Source organism: Callospermophilus lateralis, chromosome 1, assembly GCF_048772815.1.
Source record: "Callospermophilus lateralis isolate mCalLat2 chromosome 1, mCalLat2.hap1, whole genome shotgun sequence".
NCBI lineage: Eukaryota > Metazoa > Chordata > Mammalia > Rodentia > Sciuridae > Callospermophilus > Callospermophilus lateralis.
The window spans coordinates 102,408,859-102,430,365 of NC_135305.1; the positions used below are offsets into that span (position 1 = coordinate 102,408,859).

At 37.0% G+C, this 21,507-nt stretch overlaps 1 protein-coding gene across 1 annotated transcript in view; it reads right to left on the reverse strand.

The window, feature by feature from the left end:
* Nucleotides 1-21,507, reverse strand: part of Pkd1l1 (polycystin 1 like 1, transient receptor potential channel interacting) — a 140,174-nt gene that overhangs the window by 52,887 nt on the left and 65,780 nt on the right. The window contains exons 22-28 of the mRNA XM_077110056.1: nt 16,783-16,978; nt 15,955-16,011; nt 10,023-10,235; nt 7,754-7,996; nt 6,090-6,200; nt 5,819-5,976; nt 4,442-4,542 (exon numbers count right to left, since the gene is read on the reverse strand). Coding sequence (XP_076966171.1) covers nt 4,442-4,542; nt 5,819-5,976; nt 6,090-6,200; nt 7,754-7,996; nt 10,023-10,235; nt 15,955-16,011; nt 16,783-16,978 — 1,079 coding nt within the window. The remainder of the gene's footprint in view (nt 1-4,441; nt 4,543-5,818; nt 5,977-6,089; nt 6,201-7,753; nt 7,997-10,022; nt 10,236-15,954; nt 16,012-16,782; nt 16,979-21,507) is intronic.

Here is a 21,507-nt window from a genome sequence, read left to right on the forward strand (position 1 = left end):
TGTCAGCCAACCTGTCAAACATCAGCATATCAGAGTCTGCATCCTTCTTGTTTAAGGGCAGTACAGTGATTCCTGTGGTATTTTGGGTGTTTGTTTGTTTGTTTTTTGGTACAGGGGATTGAACCAGGGGCACTTAACCACTGAGCCACATCCCCAGCCCTTTTAAACTTTTTTTTTTTTTTTTTAATTTTGAGACAGGGACTTACTAAGTTGCTTGGTGCCTTGCTAAGTTGCTATGCTGGCCTTGAACTTGCCATCCTTGTGCCTCAGCCTCCTAAGCCACTAGGATTACAAGTGTGCACCACTGCACCCAGTGACCCATTTGGTTTTAAGCTATCATTTTTATATAATTTTTATGTTTAAAAGCAAAAGCATTTTAATCTTTCACTTATTTAAAATTTTCTCCTAATACTTTTAACAAATACCAAGGCAGTCACCACAGGGAGGGGTAGGCATGATGACCAGGTAAAAACCTGGTCATCATTCATTAGATATGAACTATTTGTATAAATATGGAATTAGGTCCATTCCTCATCCCACTCACAATAATAAGCACCAATTGATCAGAGGTACAAATGGAAAAAAAAAAACTTTACAAACACTAAAATAGCACATGAATGATTTCTTCTAGAATCTGAATATAAGAAATTAATTTCTAACAATAGTTCAAAATTTAAGACTCATGTTAGAAAATGCTGGTAAATTTCACTATTAATTTTTTTCAAAACAAAGTAAAATAAATCAATGGTGAGCTGTAAGAAAATATATGCAATCTATATTACAGAAAAGGATGCAGACTCTGACATGCTAATATTTGACAGGTTGGCTGACAGCCTTGGAGAAATAGAAAGTGGTTTGAATGGCAACTGAAGACACTGAACTCTCTCCATCCCCACTAAGATGAGGTGATTGGTTTGTTCAGGATCTCAGGAGGGACTTGGAACATCACAAATCATCCTAACGTAGAAAGAGCTCTTAAAAAAAAACAAGAAAAAGCAAGCTCAATAGAAAAATAGGTATATATGAAAGTTTACATGAAAAAGTTGGTGACTGCCTTTAAACACATGAAAAATGCTCAGTTCATATAAAAATTCATATTAAAACTATCATTTTCACTTATCTGATAAAATTCAATAGATCAAAAATATCTTCTCTTGACAAAGCTGTGGGAAAGCAGGTATTTTCATTCATTGCAGCGAGGGAAATTTGGAATACTTATAAAGCCATAAAAGAATTTTCTTTTTGACCCAGGAAAAAACATACCTAGGAATTAACTTGAAGATACACCCCTCCCCCAGATACATTATAGTATATGCACAAACCTCTTATGTACACACACAGAAGACTGAAAAAACTGATTGATGAAAACTGATGAAGTGACTTCTAAATATCTAATTAACCAAGAAAGCAAAATATGAGAGAGTATAAGAAAGAATGCTCAGTTTTCCAAACTGAAACACTGGGGAAAAAAAAAAAAGATGAACTAATTCAAACATAAGGGACACTTCAGAACAAGCAGAGTGGGTGATATTTTTGGAAGCAGGATTTAGCTCCAAGTATGGTTTAGACAAGTGAATGATGTAAATATCTCACATATTAAAAAAATAAAAACATATGAATAAATTAAACTCTACTATTAAATACATGAAGAAAAAAAGTGAACTTAATCTTACATAATATTGATGTCAAAACTCTACACAGAGAAAATAATTAATTTGAATAATTTTGACTGTGTGCTTTTTGGGCAATACTAGAGATATCTTTGAAAATGGAGATACAAAGGTGCAATGAGAGAAAGTAAGTAGGAACCCAGGGTGTTGGATTTGAATTGAAGATGTTAGCATGAGCTCATCTCACACACACACACACACACACACACACACACACACACACTTACTAACTAAATCAATGACACCCCAATATTTAATGAGACATTTGGTGCCCAGGTCTGGAATTCTAAAAGTCCCCACGACAAAGAGCTGATTCCAAGGAAGGGCAGGTCAAGTGCATGACAAGGCAGGGCATCCTGCACCCCAGGAAGCAAGCAAGCACTCAAAGGGTTACCCTATCAAAAAAATTCAAGAAGCATCATGAAGGAACTCTCTTTGACCAAGTCGAGCATCAGAAAGAAAAATGATGGAAATGAACTGAACATATTATATTTTTGAGTCACTCTAGGCACCAAGAGACAAAAGAACAAGGGTAAGGGAGAGAGAAGTGCTCCTTTACTGAAGAATGCCACCTGATTTATGGTGGAGCTAGAAAGTCATCATTCTGTGGATCACTGTATAACACCAGTGCTAACTTAAAACCATGGGGGTGAGAGCTGCAGGCAAGAGAACACTCAGCTGGTTCAGGAGCTTCACCTCACAGTGACTATGCAGGGAAAAGTGGCCTGTTAGACTGGAGGGGCTCTCCTCAAGCTAACTACCATGTTGGGCATCACCTGTTGAGTATGCACCAAACGCCTACAAACTGAATTTAATCATAAAATATCATACAATTTTAGAATGTGAGACAGCAAAAGAAATGACTGAACTGGAATAATTTAAAAAGTCATTGTTATTTTTAAAAATGGGGGAAGTGTTCTAGATTTTAAAGGGACTATGAAAACATGGCAATGAAATGCACTCATGAAGTCTGATTTAATTCTGAATAAGAAATACAAAGGTTTAAAGACATTAGGGGAAATTTCAAAATTTTAACTAGGGGCTACAGGGTAGATATTAAGTTAATGTTGATTGTTTGGGGTTATAATGGTACTGAGTTCAGTAGGAGAGCCCCCTTTTTAAATGAGATGTCTGTTAAAGTATTTAAAAGTGGAATGCTATGAGTCTGAAACTTTCTTTCCACTGGATCCTCCTCCTCCCCATCCTCCTTCCCCTCCTCCTAAGAGCTCACCCAAAAGCACACAAGCATGCACACCCCCACACATTCATGCACATTCAGATGTACACCAGGATAAATTTTGTGTAGCAAAATGTGAGCTGGGTGGTAAATCCAGATGGAATAATATAGGTGTTTGTTTTACTTTTTAAAACTTCTCTGTCAGTTTGAAATTTTTTTACAACAAAATATTGTAGAAAAGAAATGTGAAATGTAAAATTTTAAAAAATTGCCATGAAGTTTAAAAATTCAGAATTTAAAAGTTTTTATTCATACTTTATAGTTATACATAGCAGTGGGGTTCATTTTGACATATTCTAACATGTGTATGCCATTATTTGCTTCCTTTCAATTTCCAGTACTTCTTTTCCCCCTCCCCACTGCTTTCTTTATTCTACTTTATTGGTCTTCCTTCTATTTATTTATTTTTAAATTGGTGCATAAAAGTGGCATTCATTGTGATATATTCATGCATGCACACTACACATGAAATTTTAAAAATTTTATCCTGAAGTTTCTCCCCTTTCTATCCTTCTTCCCTTCTCCTTCCTCCTGGATCCCCTCCCTCTCTTCCACTGTTCTCCCTTCCATTTTCATGGGACCACCTCTCTCTTTTTAATTCCTGACTTCCCTCTAGCTTCTGCATTTAAGAGAAAACTTTCAACCTTAGACTTTCTGACTTTGGCTTATTTAATTGAATTTGATTAGCAATACAGTTGGATTCATTTCAAAAGAGAAGTGACTGGGTCTCAGAGGAAAGTGACTATATCACAGTATAGAAAAATTTAGAGATGAAAGGATTTACCCATTCACCTGAGAGTCAGAAGCCAACTTCTCTTTCAAGGACCACATGGCATGCTGGACATGGGTCTAAAGTATGTATCTATTAGTCTTGTTTGGTGCACTTAAGCACACAGAGCTCCAGTTTCTTGATCTTCAGGGGAAGACACTGGCGCTTAGGATTCTGAGCAAACAGGTCAGACTGCTGTGAAAGGGTGAGCCCCAAGGTCAATATTCTGCAAGGATCATCAGAAAGGACCTGTTCTCTGCTTTTATGTGACATACGGAGAAGCCTCACCTCTGAAGTCATGGTCCCTGATGTCTAGCTGGGAGGCAAGGGGCAGCAGGCTAGAAAGCAAAGTCAAGGCACTTGGGCAATGGAGGCAAATGAACTTCTAGGGTCAAAGCAGTTCCACAGAGGGGAGTTCAAGGAAAGAAAATGGAAGGAACTGCAGACAGCTACCAGTGGAACAAACCCAGGACCCTGAGAAGCAGGAGGAGTCATAGCTTGAGGCAAGGGGAGATCGAGAGGTGGGCAGGGTCCTGTGAAAAGTGCATGTGTCCCCCACACCACTGGATGACAAGGACTGTACTTGGTTATGGTATAGTTTTCACAAGAGTATTGAGCGATGGTTTGTTTATTAGCAGGCAAAGAGATGACTTGGATGGTTGTGTCATGAGGATGGTTATGTCATGAGAAAGAAAAACACTGCTCTACAAACTCAAGTTGTAGCCTGAAAAGAATTGAAAATTAAAAAGCATCTTGTCCACTGACCTTTTTGTGGAATAGCAGGTATGTAAATTTGGACAATTTGCTCATCCCAGGAGTAGATTCGTTTCACAAGAAAATCAGAGGGAGTAGGTTTCTTGGAGAATCTAGAAAATAGAAATGAAGTAGTGATGTCTAGTTTTTTTTTTTCTTTCCTCTTTCAACTCTTTAGTCACATAATTTGTGAAAAACAACCTTCTTGCCACAAGAAGTAGCATGGGCTAAAACAATCTGATGTGCTAATCCCATGGCACCAGTTGGACTTTTAATAAATGGATGACACTTTCATTCTTCATTTCATTAAAAAAAATAGAACACAAAACCCCTAAAACTTCAGTAAAAGAGAAAAACAAGAATAACCAGCACAGTATATAGGAATAAAACATACAGTGCTGGCTCCATGTTAAGAGGGCCCTGCAGCACATACACAGCTGTCTTAATGCTCCACTGCACCTGTTGGCAGAGCTAGAAATTGGCAGATAAAGGATAATAAGGACAAAGTGGTCAGAGTAAGAATTTTCTAGGAATTGAAAATTTACTTCTTCTGTGTGTTGAAGAAGTAAGTTAAAACCTGAACTCTTTGAGGAAATAGACAATTTCAGACATTTGATGGCTTAGCTCATTTGGCAGAATGAGGGTTAAGCCAGTGGGTAGGATGGCACTGTGCCAGGGCTAGCAGGCAGTGTCTGCCTAAGAGACAGCCCTTGCTTGGGAGTCCCCTTTGGTTCAGTCAAGCTACTCTCTCAATCAAACAGGTGCAGTGGAATAGCATTACCCCAAAAACTCAAGGCTTCCATTAGCAATTTCAAAGTAAGATTCCAAAGAATCTTTTAATGTTCATTTATTTATCCTTCTTATGCAATTTAGTGATTAAAATGGCCATCCAATTTCACAGACTAAATATTACTGAGAAAGATAATTTATGAAATCTCCTTAGATATATCTCTATATATTTGAGAACATTTTTTCCTTATTGAGAAGAAGGAGGAGGAGGAGCAGGGGAGGAGGAAGAGGAGGAAGAAGAGGGGGGAAAGAATGAAAGGAAGAGAAGGAAGGAAGGAAGGAAGGAAGAAAGGAAGGAAGGAAGGAAGGAAGGAAGGAAGGAAGGAAGGAAGGAAGATCAAATGGATTCCCAAATAAGATGATACATATCATTACTATCTATTCAGATGTTTCTCACGCCAATTAATTGGCAGAATCTAACCTGAAAAACAAACTATGGAAGCTTATTGTCTAAATAGTAAAGTAAATAATTTCTTTAGAAAATGAGCCTCTTCACTGCTTTGAAAACATTTTAATTCACTAATCTTTCACAAAAAATTCTTAAGATCAGTGTGTCTTGCCACAATCTCATGGACACTGTTGCAGTCACCCTCAACACACCTTACTAGCAGCATGACAGGAAATGCTCTGGTAATGGGCTTAGAAAACTCGATTCGTATCTGTAGAGACTCCTGGGGTTTTGGGGATATCCCAGTGAACTGATGGAAATTCACCTTTTCCCGAAGCAATATAAACTTTGTTTTATTTTTCTTATTATCCTGTCATTGAGAAGAAAACAAATTAAATGAAAGTCGTATGTGGAAAAGTGAGTGCATGAAAAACTAGCCCGCACAGTCTAACTGAAGCAGACATGGGGCAAGGCTCTCCTTACTGGACTGTCTTCCTCCCCAAACTCCACAGTTACAGGTGTGTTCAGCTGTCCTCTGTGGATGGGTCTCCTGCTGGAGCAGCTGTAGAGGGTGAGCCCCACGACTTCGCCAACCTTAGGAAGCAAAGCCCAGAGTTGACTCAAACAAGAAAAGAAGGAAACCAAGGTATAGTGAGTGATGGTACCATCACAGTACTACAAAATTATGTGCCAGATATTAGAGAATCATATAGAAACCCAAACTAGTTTTACTAGTTAGAATGGCAGGATTGGGGATGAGCTTAATGCTTCATTTATGTTACCCTTATTAAAATTATTTGTTTTAAAGTATTTTTAATTTTTGAAGCACTCATACAAAAAGACATATCTGCTTATTAGAGATAATCAGGATGGCAGAGAGGGATTTAAAAGAGTGAAGAACAACTTGCCCATTACTCAGAGAAAGAAACTTTGGGGGTGATGCATTTCAAACCTTTTCCATGCATGGAGTATACACTGGGCAGAAAAAAAAAATTCAGTCTTCCATATTTTTTGCATAAAATCTAAAGTTCATAAATTTCCCTTATGGACATAATTTTAATTAGTTATATGTAAATTACAATTTACTTAAATGACCAGTGAATAGTTAGGTTTCTGTCTATTTGGGTTATCATAAATGATGTTTTAAATAAACAAAACAAAACATCTTGCTTTGAAATCTTTCCTCGTTTCCTTGGTGTGAATTTCTACAACTGGGTTAAAATTTCTTTAACAGGGTCTGGTTGTTTTGAAACTCCTGGTCCCTAGCACTTTCACAAAGTTTATACCAACCAACATCTTAGTTCTCCCATGACATTTCCACAAGTAGTATTTTTAGATACTTGCATTTTTGTAAGTTAAAACATCATTTTAATTGCTATTTCTTTATTTCTTACTGGTATGAATTATTTTCATATGCTGATTAACTATTTACAGTTCCCTAAAAAAGAAGCAAATTCTTTTAAAAAAAAGTATTTTTTTATCAAAATAAGATGCACATCATAATTAGTACATTCATTCATTAGATTTCACTGGATGCTCAAATGAGCCAAGTATTGAAGCAGGGCCAGGAGACTGTGAACAGAGAGAACACAGTGAACATTATCTCTCTTTCAGGAGAACTCACTGGGTTTCTAAATGCAGAAGTTGATGTGAACATTCACAAAATTTCCAGGTGGCTGGAACAATCCTCCTGACTTCCCCATCCTAATTGGGTTTAGGCCAGACGTGCCTCTCAGGTGAGAGAAAAAGAAAAGAAAGTTCTGATAGACCCTGGGCAGCCCCCTCCTCAGATTTCATTCTAGTGGAAATTGCATTTGATTTTAGGAACAAGCAAACTTGTCCAGCTCATAATTACTGTACCACATGTTCTAACCTACTGGAGTCTCGTATTCTCTGACAATAGATTTAAAACCCCACAGGGAATTCTGAATGGGTCCAATTACCCAGCTATCAGGAACACCAAGTTTTGCTAAGATTTTTCTCAAGAAACTGTTCTTCCAAGAGGAGTAAAATCAACAACATGTTCTAGGTGTCCGCTTTAGGAACTAAACAGGCGCAAATGTGCTAATCAAGTCTCTTTACTATGGAAGCCATCACTGAAAATTTGAAATGATCATTAAAAATGGCAGTTTGCCACTGTCCTGTACCTTCCCAGGTGCTCCTGCTTCTGGATAAGGGCTTTTCTTGAAGAACATGAGCTGGCTTATGTAGCACAGGCTCTGCATTCCCTCTTGAGCAGAACTGTGCCCTGTCAGGTCACCAGGTAAGTACACCTGGACAGAGCCCAGGTTCTGGATGGAGCACTGAAGGTTGTGATGAAGAAGGGTCTGGAACTCCATCTGCCCAGCATTCACAATGAGATGATTCTGATGGCTCAAGGAAAGACAGCTCTGAAACACAGAGAGCCACACACTTGCATGCAAATAAGCAAACTGACCTGAATGCAGACCTGGAGAGAGGTGAAAAGTCATTCCAGGATAACCTGTCTAAAGGTAGATTGGATTCATTTGCCTGAGCAAATATTTGCTCAGGAATTAAAATGGCAAATAATAAAAGACAAACTGATTTCTTTTGTTTAAGCAAACCCTTTTTGTGAATTTTATTCATTCTTTAAATGATTTCTATGCTCTTAGAGGATCCTAGCCCATCAAAAATGTTTTAATACTATGCTATTTTTTTTTTTGTACCAGGGATTGAATCCAGGGGTGCTTAACCACTGAATCATATCCCAGCTCTTTTTCATATTTTATTAGAAAGAAGGTCTCACTGAGTTGCTTAGGGCTTCACTAAGTTGCTGAGGTTAGGTTTGAACTTGCAATGTTACTGTCTCAGCCTCCCGAGTTACTGGGATTACAGGCATGTGCCACTGCACCCAGCTATACATGATCATTTTTAAAACCTGGAGACTTGATAGTTAACCTGACCATAGGGCCCTAGGACTTATTACCCATTTTTAAATATGTGTTGTGGTTTGGATCTACAAGTGTTCCCCAAAGAGCTCATGTGTTATACAACATAGCAATAATCCAGTGAAGATTGGATTATGAGAGCTGTAATCATATCAGTTGATTAATACACCAACTGGATTAATAATTTGAATGAACTACTGGGTGAAACTGTAGGCAGGTGGGATGAGGATGGAGGACTTGGGCCACTGGGGATATGACCTCAGAGTATATTTTGTTCCTGACTCTTTTTCTGCTTCTCGGCTGCTATGAGCTGAGCAGCTTTCCTCTGCCATGCCCTTCCACATGATGTTCTGCCTCACTCAGATCCAAAGCAATAGAGTCAGATGGCCAGGGACTAAACCTCTGAAACATGAGCCCCAAATAAACTTTTCCTCCCTTAAGTTGTTCTTGCCAGATATTTTAGTCACAGTGATAAAAAGCTGTAACACAGCATTCTAATGTGTAATTACAATTATTAGAAGATTCAAGTAGAGTATTTATTTACTGTATAATTTCCCAAGTAATTCCAGCAGTTATCAGTTACATAAACAAGGAGACCTGGGTAACAGGGATGATAGATTGTAGGAGAAGAGAGACCAAAGCCCCATTCACTAACTCACTCCTTCCTGAAAGCACTGGCCATTTCATAAGATGAAACAAACAATCAAACAAACTGTCTTTTATAATTTTCCAAATTTCCTGAAGCAGAAATAAGTGAAATGAACTGTGGAATTTTTAAAAGCAGTTATAGATCAGCAGGGCTACTTTTTAAATTTATGCGTATAATTGTTTGCATTACTTCATATCATTCCTCAAAAAAATTGAAGGTGCCCCAAGGAATGATGTTTCTAAGTCCCAAATCTTTCCAAATATTCCAAATGTAAATTATCAAACATTGGGAACATTACAGAAGTACCACAAAACTCTTAAAATTCAAAATAAAAAATTTGGACTGGTGTTATGGCTCAGTGGTAGAGCGCTTGCCTAGCATTGTGAGGCAAAGGGTTTGATCCTCAGTACCACAAAAAAATAAATAAATAAAATAAAGGTTAAAAAAATGCAATCATTGCCTTTAAAAAAAAAAATTCCAAATACCAATCTACCACCTAGAATTGTAATCACAGTTCTTCAGAAAACAATTCTACTTTCAATTGTGAGAAGCAATTACAAGTGCAGGTTAAATCTGGGAGAGAGGAACAGCTGCTTCACTGTTGTTGTTTGTTGGTACCCTACCAGTAAGCTACATTCTCAGCCCAGAAGCTGTGTCTATTGTTGTTTGTTTTTGACATTATAAAATGTTTTATTGTTAAATTAAAACATTTGCATTTTTAATTTCAAAATAATTAAATTCTTCTACTGATCACACACCAACCCATTATGTTTCTCTTAGCATTCTTTCTTTTTTTATTTATTCTAATTTGTTATATATGACAGCAGATGAGTGGAGGAAAAAAAAAATCTAACTTACCAGTAATACATCTGAAATAATCTTCATTCCTTCTTCTTGTAGATAGTTCTCATTTCTAAATTTTTCCTGTGCAGAGGCTTCCCAGACTCCAGAGATGAGAAGGATAAGTTCTAGCCTGAGTTGTCTGTCAACCACAAACCTTCCCAAGAGCTGTCCTTGAGCAAGGAGTGACCGCGTGTACTTGAGAATATGGACTGCACTCAAAAAGCTTAACTTTGTGGAAAGAAGAGATGTAAATAAAATCTTTCCAAGCATACGATACATATGCTTCTGCCTCTTTCATTATTTTCGAGAATTAAAATTATTGAACTTGGGGTCAGAAGAACTGAACCAAGTTCACATTTCATCTCTACTGATCAGCTTCCTTAATAACAGTTTGTTCTCTGTCATTTAGTTTTTCCACACATAAAATGACCAAGGAAATCAAATTGTTCTTAACAGACCTTTATGCTTTAAAATATTACTTAGGTTGAACCCTAAAATTTGCTCACAAATCCTTTCACAAAATGGTCCCAACCTCTTCTCTTTTCCTATCACCCACATATGTTCTATGTTGAGTCATGCTAAACTCTTAATTTCTCCCAAATAATGAAGGCTTTCTCCTAGCACCTTATGAAATACATAAGTCCTCCTATCTGCAATACTTTTAACCTCTTGTTACCCAGCAAAATCCTCCTTTTCTGTCTCTCTCTTTCTAAACCATGACTATGGACCACTTTCAAATATACACAAAGGTTGAGAGAATGAATAGTAGAGTCATACAGTCACCTGCCACCCACCTTCAAAAATTATCCTTCACTGGCAATATTTTTTTCTTTTATTCCTTACTCAGTTTTTTTTTTACAAATATTTAAAAGTAAATCTCACATATATTTACCCATGAATACTTTAACATGTTTTGCTGATAGGTAAGAACTCTCTAAAAGCTGGTTCACAGTGCCATTTTTAATCTAAAAAAGTTATGAGTTTTTCCTACTTATGCTTTGAAACCAACTCTAAATGTGTACTGGAGTTAGCTTCACCGATGCCTATTTCTTCAGAATTCTGTGGTTATCCTATGTATGGGACTCAGCATATTTATTGAAGTATATGTTTCCACGTTTAATTTCATTCATTAATGCCTAAAAGATAAGGATTATATCTTTTCTTTTTTGTTCCTTAGCAGCTCTCAGAAGTTGATCAACAAATGTGTGTGCAATGATGTGAAATTACCATTCTATTTTTTATAGTCATACTTATTTAACTAAAATGCAGCTTAAAAATACCTTTTAAAATTAAATTCTCCTAACAACAATAAAATTAAAGTAGTTTGGAAGTATATTTAAACTACTTAATAAGGGCCCCACCCAAAAGGTTACTTACCATCAAAATAGGACTGAAAATATAAATCATCTTTCATAAGAAATTCAAAAATGCCTCAGAGAACATATTATGCCCACTTTCACACTTCCCACTTTTAAACCAAAAATTTCAGAAATAGTTACTTTAGAAATGTCAATCATGTTCAATTTTATTTATCACTTAAAGCCCCAAACTGCTTGCAACAGACTGTAGTGTTCAGAGACATAAGAGAGAGGGATTGTGGCAGAGGTGGTTTGATCTGCATCAGATTCATCCTTGTGAGCTCTGTGCAGGGCCATTGCTGGGCAGTAATTCCATGTCCCAGGTCCCTGGAGTTCAGGTGAGGCTGTGTGATCATTACTCACCAAAAGAATGTGAATGGAATGAGGCATGCCACTTCCAGGACAACATTATCCACAAATGGTGGACCTTCTCCACTTTCTAGTTCCTTGACTGGGGAAATATTGGGATATTTGGAGCACAAGAAGAAAAGAGCTGGAGCCACTGAGTCCTCATGGGAAAGACCTGTACTGAATACCTACTGAACACTGAACATGTGTGAGTGAATAAACTTCTATGTATTCTGTTACTGAGATGTCAGGGTTATTTGTTATAGCAGCTGACATTACTTCAATGTCATTAACTGACATTAATTCAGTTTGTGTCTTAGGAGGCTTAGTCAAGTCAGAAGACAGATGTACCAAAATAAATAAATAAATAAATATTACAAATCAAGTGTCAAAGTGCTATAATAAAGTCATGTGCAAAATTTATTTAGAATAAAATGAAACCTGCTTTTGGAGCTCTGAAGATTTTGTGGAGATTGTGGCATTTGAATCTAGCCTTCAAGAGAAAGTAATAATTTCCCAGGATAGGAAATAACATTTTCTGTGTTAAGAAAAAACTTATTATTTCAGGGACATTAGGAAAATCAAGAGATTAAGATCGAGGGCATGTTTGAGGCAGGGTGAGAAATCAAGAATTCTATTTTGGCCAGGTTAAGTTGGACATTAGGCAAAAAAGTGGATGTGTTGAGCAACAGTTGGATATGTAATTTTGGAGTTTGAAGAGAGGACAGAAATGAGGCTACACCTTGGAGAGTCCATAGCATTTGAATGATATTTCCTTAAAAGATGAGGTGATATCACCAATGGGGACAAGTGCAGATGGGCCAAGCCTGGGGCCCTCCCACTGTGTTTCTAAGTCATTAGGCACTACACACATTCCATCTCAGACGAAATGACACACCTGAGAGGGAGAACAATGACTAAACTAGAGATTTAAGAGACAGAGAAGAAGGAAATACATTTGACTCGAGAAATTTTAGATGGATTCATGGAGGTAGCATTTCACCTGGGACTTAAGTCTCCTGCAGAGGAAGGCCAGCAAAATTGTTCCAGGTAGGAGTAGGAGGAGTGTGAGCAAAAACTGAGTGATGAGTTTAAATGTCTTTTTATATTTTTTTTTAAGGAAGATTTAATTTGAAGGTCTTAGAAACTATGGAGCCACGCTTCTCTTAGCAGGGTGCTAGGTGCCAGTGACCCATGGACCCAGAGTAGTCATTTTCCTGAATGTCTGTTTTGCTCAAATTATTCAAAATTTTCACATATGTGTAACTAAAATTTTTAATTGAAAATAACATTTTTTTAAAAGCTCAATGATATGTTTTTAAGCCAAAATATTTAGAATGCTGTCATTGAACATGTAATCAATGTAAAAATTGAAATTTTTTGAAACTTTTTTATTCTATTACCTAAACAATCTTTTCCTATTCCTCCTCTTGTTCCTCTCCTCCTTCTTCTTTTGAATTGTGGTAAAATTTACATATTAAAGATACTTCAAATAAATTCATTGAAAACAGCCATGTTTATATTGTAATAAATGTAGGTGTCTATTTAGTAAAAAAAAAAAAAGAGTGATTGAAGGTGAAAGGTGGTTACATCAGGTGATATTGAATATGAGGTGCAAAGTGAGTTGAAACCAGGTAGAGTCCTTAAACGATATGCAGAAGGATTAAATTTTATCCTCAGAGGGCCAGGAACCATCTATTTTACAGTAAATAGGAGATAGGCCAGATATGCCTTAGGAAGACAGCCTGTCAGAAGAGAGGAGGGTCTTTGCTAAGGGAACCCAGCCTTCCTTCCCAGAATGGTGATGCTTGTAGTAGAGCAATTTAAGATGAGGAGGATGAGATGAGCAAGAGGGGCAGGGAAGGGGATAGGGCCATCCTACTATGACTCATTTATTTATTCATTTCACACCTGTGTTCCTGCCATTGTGGAGTTTATAATGGAAGTTTTCCAGTGAGGAAAGAGGGGTAATAAAGAAGTGAGATGGATGTTGACTGTAAAAATACTGAAGGAGATAACCCAAGTAACAAGAAGAGAAGGTGAAGGATGATTCTTTTGAGGAAGTTATATTTGAGCTGAGAGTTAAAGAAAGGTTTCAGCTATTTGATGAACAAAGGAGTCGGCATGGCAGTAAGAGGGATTACCATCCTGACTCTGAGCCAGAACAAGTCTCTAGGATCGTGGGAGAACAGAAAGAACATGAGAGGAGAAGTGACAGGTAAGGAGGAGCCAACGTGCTATGAGAAGCCATGGAAGAGTGTTCAGCAGGAGAGTGGCATCAACTGGGTCAGGCTTGCACAATGATCCTCTGGCTGCTCTATGACATGTGTTATAAGGTGGCAAAAGAGGAGGCAGAGAGAACAGTGAGAGAGATGCTTAGCCTGGGGGAAACAGGCTCTGACCTTAGATTAGAGAGGTGGGCAGTAGAGATGGAAGAGGCAGGGAGAGTCTGGCTATGTTTTTGAAGAGGAACTAACAAGATTCAATTGTAAGTTATTGGAGAGGAAAAGGGAGGACACTGAGGTGACACTGGAGTTTTCACAGCAGTTCAGGTGTATAGTGCTACCTTGTCCAGAGCTGGGGAGGGTGAGGTGAGGAGTGAATCAGGGGAGCTCCACCTTGTCATGTTGGGCGTGAGCACAGTGTTTGCCTTCATGGAAATGTGAGGTGGGTAGTTATATGCATGGGACTGGAGCACTTGAGAGAGTGTGGGTAGAAGACATAAGATGTGGAGTAATTATCATCTCCATCTAGGGTTAAAGGACTAGATGAGAGCACCCAGACAGAAGGTGTGGACAGAGAAGTCTAGTAGTCCTGAGCCAGAACCCTGAACCACTGACCACATCAACATGGATGGGTAGGGAAGGGGATAGGGTCATCCTACTATGTTCTGAACATAAAACGCTTGCTGGAGGTAGGGAATCATTGCTATGGTGACTGAGTATGGGAGGGGTTGATTTCACCCATCTTGCAGACTGGTGGCAATTGTGGCCAATCAAGAAAACATGTGTTATGAAACCAAGAGAAGTGAGCCCCAATGAAAGGCAAGACCCCCACAGAATGTCCTCTGAGGGAGAGGATGGTCAGGAGAAGTGTCCAGTGAACTTGGCAGTGAGAGGATCCCCAGTGACTTTGATGAAAGCACTAGCAGTGTTGATAAGAAGATGGAAGTGCAAATTTGACAGTTTAAAAATGCAGGACGGACATCTTGTATAGGCCACAGCAAGCTCAGAACTCACTTTCTGAATGCTGTGCTATAAAGAGGTGCATAAAAATGAGGGACCAGATGGAAGACAGTGATTTAAAAAAAAAATGAGATTATTAAGCATGTTGGGTATCATTTGGCAGAGGGAGAAATGGAAAAAAGCCACAAAGGGAAAGCTTAACCCAAGGTGAAAAATCCCAAAAATGCAAAATGGGAAGGAGGCAGGACCACCAGCAGCAGGCACTCAAGCTGGGCACAGCTTGACCATAAGAAGCATTTGTCACCCAGGCTGAAATAAGGCACTATGAGGTGGCCCTGAATGGGGTTCTGAACATAAAACGAGGGACGGATGTTTGCTGGAGGTAGGCAATCATTGCATGGTGACTGAGTGTGGGAGGTGGGTGTGGTTTCACCCATCTTGTAGACTGGTGGCAATGAGAGACTCCCATGGGCTCTCTAAAGTGTGGCAGAGTTAGAACATCTGTTGAAGGGGGCACAGCAGAGCATCAGAGATTTGAAGAAGAAGAAGAAAAAAAAGAATGCAGGGAGATAGGAAAATCCAAAACATGCATTAATAATAATTAATGTCTCTTTCACCAAATGATTCCTAGCATCGATAGCTCTTATGTTTAATCATTTCTACTTTGGGTTTCCAAATTTCTATAGAAATAAAGAAATTCTTCAGCTATGATTGGAGATGCACAATCCCATTCACATGAATTCTTAGGAGAAAGTCATGTTTCTAATCTAAGCGTCAAAATATAACTCTAAACAGAATATTTTTCAAGAACTGATAATGGCGGGGCAACATGGCACAGGCTGGTAATATCAGTGGCTCAGAAGGCTGAGGCAGGAGGATTGCAAGTTGTGGTCATGCAAACTAAAAAATAAAAGTTGGGAATGTCTCTGAGCAGTACAGCATCCCTGGGTTCAATCTCCAGTACCAAAATGTTAAAAATAAAAAAAATGATCAGGGCCTCATAATTATGCAAAAAAAACCACAGGAAAATAAAACATGGAAAGAAATAGCACTTACCTTATTAGAGAAGCTTATAAGATTTCTCAACATAAGAACAGAATGAATTATTTCTTCCTGAACAGCAAAATCAAGTAAACAACAAACGAACAAAGAAGAAAGAAGAAATTAGTATATTAGTTCAGTTCCAGCCTGCTTATGTAAAAGTAGAGCAGAATTTATGCTTTCAACTAAGAGATGACCTGGAGCCAGCCCTTCTCCAGTAAGACCAGGACCCCGGTTTGAATTTTCTTTTCAGTCTAACATGCCTCTTCCTATGTGCCTCTGGCCAGTCTCACATATCCCATCAGGAAACGGAAATGAAAGAGAAGGAAATTAAGGGACAGAACTAATTGAAACTTTGAGAAAAGTTCAGAGAGAATGATAAAGGAAGAAAAACAGTAGTTCAAGTGAAGAATCTTACAATGAAACAAGATAGTTTTTTTGTAGATGTGAATGATCTCTAGTGCCCATTATAAGACAGAGGGCAAAAATGTGAGCAAAGATGGTAACCTGTGATTATATCATCATTTCATCAGAAGTTGCATAAAATAATGACTATCAAGGATATTATAGTCAACAATATAAAATCAGATTGGATTTACAGAATTTTAACTTACACTAGAGGAATTATCTATTATGATGATTGACTTGCAGTGTTCATTTATAAGACATGTCAGAAGGCAAGAAAGACCAAACCCATGTATGGGAGCCAAGCTGGCTGCCTACCTGGTCACCTTTCTTGCTTGTGTTTCATCAGTATGACTACTTCCCGGGAGTCAAACAGCCACGAACCCACTACCTGACACAAGTTTACAGACCCTGCCTTCACCATGCTCTAGGCCATACCTGATCTGCAAAACCTAATTTGCATACAGAAGAAATCAATGCATCCTGTATTTGTGACCATTGACCACACGATGCATTTCTGTTCTCCTTAACCAAACGACTCAGGATCCCAGTGATCATGGTGACATAGTTCTTCATTTCCATGTAACTCCCCATCAGCTGGAGGGTGGACAGGTTTTTCAGACTGGAATTATATCTGAAGAAAACACAGAGCTATCATGATCAGACACACTGTAAAGCTATTCATCTTGCCGACTAAGGGTGGAATGGAATTTAGTCTTGGGTGATTCTCGAAAGAAAGAGTATGACACAAAGGAGAATTGGTCTGTGCAGAGACAAGACATCCTGTCAAACTCCCATAAAACCCTTTGTTTAGAACTGAAAAGGGCTCAAGAAGTCACACAGATACTGATACGGAAACATCATGTCAGGTGAGGAAATGTAGTCCAGAGATATCACAGAGGCTAGAGCTGGATGAAGTTTCACAGCATCCTAATAATTCAGAGTTGGTAATTAATTCTCAGATGCATGACAGAGTGGATATGCATACTGTACTTGTGGTTTTGGTAAAATTACAAGTTAATGACTTCAGATTTCACCAACTGGGTATTAGTTTACTTATTTAAAAAATGGTATATTTCAGTTATTTGCACTTGGAAAGACAACATGAAGCCCTGAAAATAGTCTAGTGTACAAGGTCAATGGCCACTTCCAGCCCTTGCCCTGCAATTTCTTTGTTGTATCACTTTCAGAGCAACATTTACCAGAATAAATGAGCCTCAGTTTCCAAATGTGTAAAATAGAAATTCCAATTTATTAAAAAATGTTGTGTGAACACTTAGCATGTATGCTTAAGCACACATTTGACCAATGGAGCAATGACTAATTAATGGAGACCAAGACTGTAGGAATCCAGACTGAAGATAAAAACACACAAATAAATCTGAGCAGAAACACCATGGGCTACACAAAGAGGGAAATACACTTCACAGTAGTAGTCTTGCTAAGTCAATAAACAAGCCAAACAAACAAAAACAAGCCTAGGGAAAAGGAATGGGTCAATACCCACAGTGATCATTATGTATTTATCTAAAATGTCCAATTCTCAATGAAAAATTGTGAGATACCCAAAGACACTTAAAGTATAGCCAAAACACATGAAAGATAAGCAAACAATAGAAATTGTCTTTGGGAAGGCCTGAATGTTGGACTTAGCAAAGACTTCAAAGCAGCTTTTATAAATATGTTCAAAGAACTAAAGAAAACCATATTTTAAAAATTAAAGAGTCAGGCAGGAGGATCATGAGTCCAAAGCTCGCTTCAGCAATTTAGCAAAGCTCTAAGCAACTCAGTGACACCCTGTCTCTAAATAAAATATAAAATAGGGCAGGGGATGTGATTCAGTGGTCGAGTGCCCCTGAGTTCAATCCCTGGTACCCACCCCCCAAAAAAAAAAATTAAAGAAAGGCATAATAATAAATAATTAAACAGAGAACATTAATAAAGAGATAAAACAATACATTTATGATATAGAAAGAACCAAATGGAAATTTTAGAGTTGCATGTACAATAATCAAAATGAAAAATTCACTAGAAAGGTTCAAAAGTAGATTTGCGAAAAGAAAGAATTTGCAAATTTGAGGATAGAACAATAAAGACTATGAGCCACAGAAATAAAACAGTAGGAAAAAAATGAACAGACTCATGAAAATGCTGGGCATCATTAAATCCATAAATCACATTTTTCATTCTTAACTTATTTTAAAAGCCATTGCATGAGATAATATCTATAAAATGTTATTGTTGGGCCCATAATGCAGAGAAAGGTAATATAACAATAACAACATTAAGAATGGGGGTGGGGATGAAGCTATATTGAATAATGAAGTGACACTAAATGGCAACTTGAACTTACAGGGATACTCGAAGACAACTAATAAGAAGATTAATATACTTTAAAAACACTTATTAAAATAGATTGTACCCTTTATTCTTTTCTAGTTTCTCTAAAAATAGATTATATAAAAGAATAATCATAATATTGTATTATAGCATAATTTAAGCTGTTAACATAATAATAACTTCACAAAAATAAGAGAAAATGGAGCTATATAGGTGTAAGTTTCTATATCTAACTAGAAGCAATTTAATATTAGTTTGTAGAAGTTTCTAATAAGCTAAGATGTAAATTGTAAGCTCTAGAGCAACAACTAAACAAGTATCTGAAAAATATACTTAAAAATCATTAAGGGAGGGCTGGGGTTGTGGCTTAGTGGTAGAGCACATGGCTTTCTTAGCATGTGTGAGGCACTGGGTTCAATCCTCAGCACCACATAGCAATTAATTAATAAAATAAAGGTATTCCATCTACAACAAAAATATTCGTAAAAAATCATTAAGGGAGTTAAAATGGTACAATACAAAATATTCTTTTAAGAAAAAAGGAGGTGATAAAGGAAGAAGAGAGCAACAAAATAATCATGGGACATGTAGAAAACAAAAGTAAAATAGTACACCCTACATTCAATGATTCTAATAATAGCAAAAATTGTGAATGTGTCACAAAATCCAGACAAAAGATAGGGAATAAAAGACTGGCTACGAAAATAAGATCCAACTAAAGGATAAACGTAGGTTGAAAAAGACATAAATACAAACAGATACTATAAGGCACCTAGAAAGGTTATATTTATATCAGACTAAAAATAAATTAAGACAAAAACAAGTATTAGTGATAAAGAACATTTCCCAATGATAAAATATTAGGAAGATAAAAAAATTATAAATATATAGGGACCTAACAACAGATGCTGTACACATGAAGCAAAAACCAACAGACCTACAGGGAAAGGAAAAAAAATTTAAATTATACTGTCAATAATGGGTAGAAAAACAAGGAAGAAAATCAATAAAGCTTTGTAAGAGTAAAACAATAACATGAATGAAATAGGCCAAACAGATATCCACCGAACATTTTACCCACCAAAAGCAGAATACACATTCTTCTCAAGTAAAGGATTTTTTTTTTTTTTTTTGGAATATACCATATATGTAGGCCATTAAAAAACTCAATAAAATTTAAATTATTGTCATAATACAAAGTACATCCTCTGACCATGATGGAATTAAATTAGAAATCAAAGACAAAAGAAATTTGGCAAATTCATGAATATGTGAAAATTAAATGACGTATTCATAAAGAATCAATGGTTCAAGAAGCAGCAGAAAGGAAAATGACAAAACACTTTGAAATTAATGAAGGAAAGTACCTGGGATACAGTTAAAGTAGTGCTTGGGGTGAAATTTATAGCTACAAATGTCTGAAAGAAGATATCAAATTATTAGCCTATATAGAGAACAAGAAAAAGAAAAGCAAACTAAACCCAGACAAGCAGAAGAAAAGGAATGTTAAAGATTAGTTCAGGAATGAATGAAATTGAAAAAAAAAATCAGTGAAACCCTAAGTAGTTCTTTGAAAAGATCATCCAAGCTGACAAATCTTTAGCTAGACTGACAAAGACACAAAATGAAAATAATGAAATTATTTAAATAATGAATAAAATGAATATCACTACTGACCATATAGAGATAAAAAGGACTACAACGCAATTCTATTCTTTTGAAAAATCCTGTGTACCAAAAGATTACAGAATGTAGATGAAATGAGAAAATTTCTAGAAAGAAACAAATGACTAAAACTATGAGACTACATTAGTAATTTTAAAACTTTCCAAAAAGAAAATACAGATGTAGATAATTTCATTCATAATTTTTATCAAATGTTCACAGAAGAATTGATACTCATCCTCACAAAATGTTCCAAATAATACAAAAGAACACTTGTAAATAGACTGAGGGCAGTATTACTCTGACACTAAAGCCAGACAAAGGCAAAGCTGAAAAGAAAACTACCAGCCAATAGTGCTTATGAATGTAGACACAAAACTCTGAAGTATAATATTAGCAAAACCAAATCCACCCACACAGAAAGAGAATTATATGCTAGGACCAATGGGATATATTCCTGAAAGGTAAAAGTGATTCAACATGTGAAAAATGATCATATATAAATATAACTTGTGTCTTAATCTGTTTGGGAAGTTATGACAAAATTTTTTAAAAAATATTTTTTAGTTTATAGATGGACACAAATTTTTATTTATTTATTTTTTTAATGTGGTGCTGAGGATAAAACCCAGTACCTCACATGTCTAAGGCAAGCGCTCTGCCACTGAGCCCCAGCCCCCGCCCCCAAAAGTCTTGAAACTGGATGATATAGGAAGAACAGAAATTTATTTCTCACAGTTCTGGAGATTGGGAATTCAGAATCAGTGTACTGACAGGATGAGTGTCTGGTAAGGGATGCTCTCTGCTTCCAAGTTGGCACCCTGTTGCTTCCTCAAGAGGGCAAGAACACTGCATTCTCATGTGGAAGATGCAAGGGCAACAAGGGCCCAGATGGGTCATTCCAGCCCTTTTGAAAGGGTGCTAATCCTATTCATGATGGCCAAAGCCCCCTATCCGCCCCCCAACCTTGACACTGTTACACTGGAAATAAAGTGTCAGCATGAACCCAAGTATCCAAACCTTATCAACTTGTTAATTAGAATAAAGGACCAAAACCATATAATCACATCAATAGGCCTAGCAAGAGCATTTGAAAAAATTCAACATACTTTCATGATTAAAAACACCCAATAAACTAGGAATAGATGGGAACGTCTT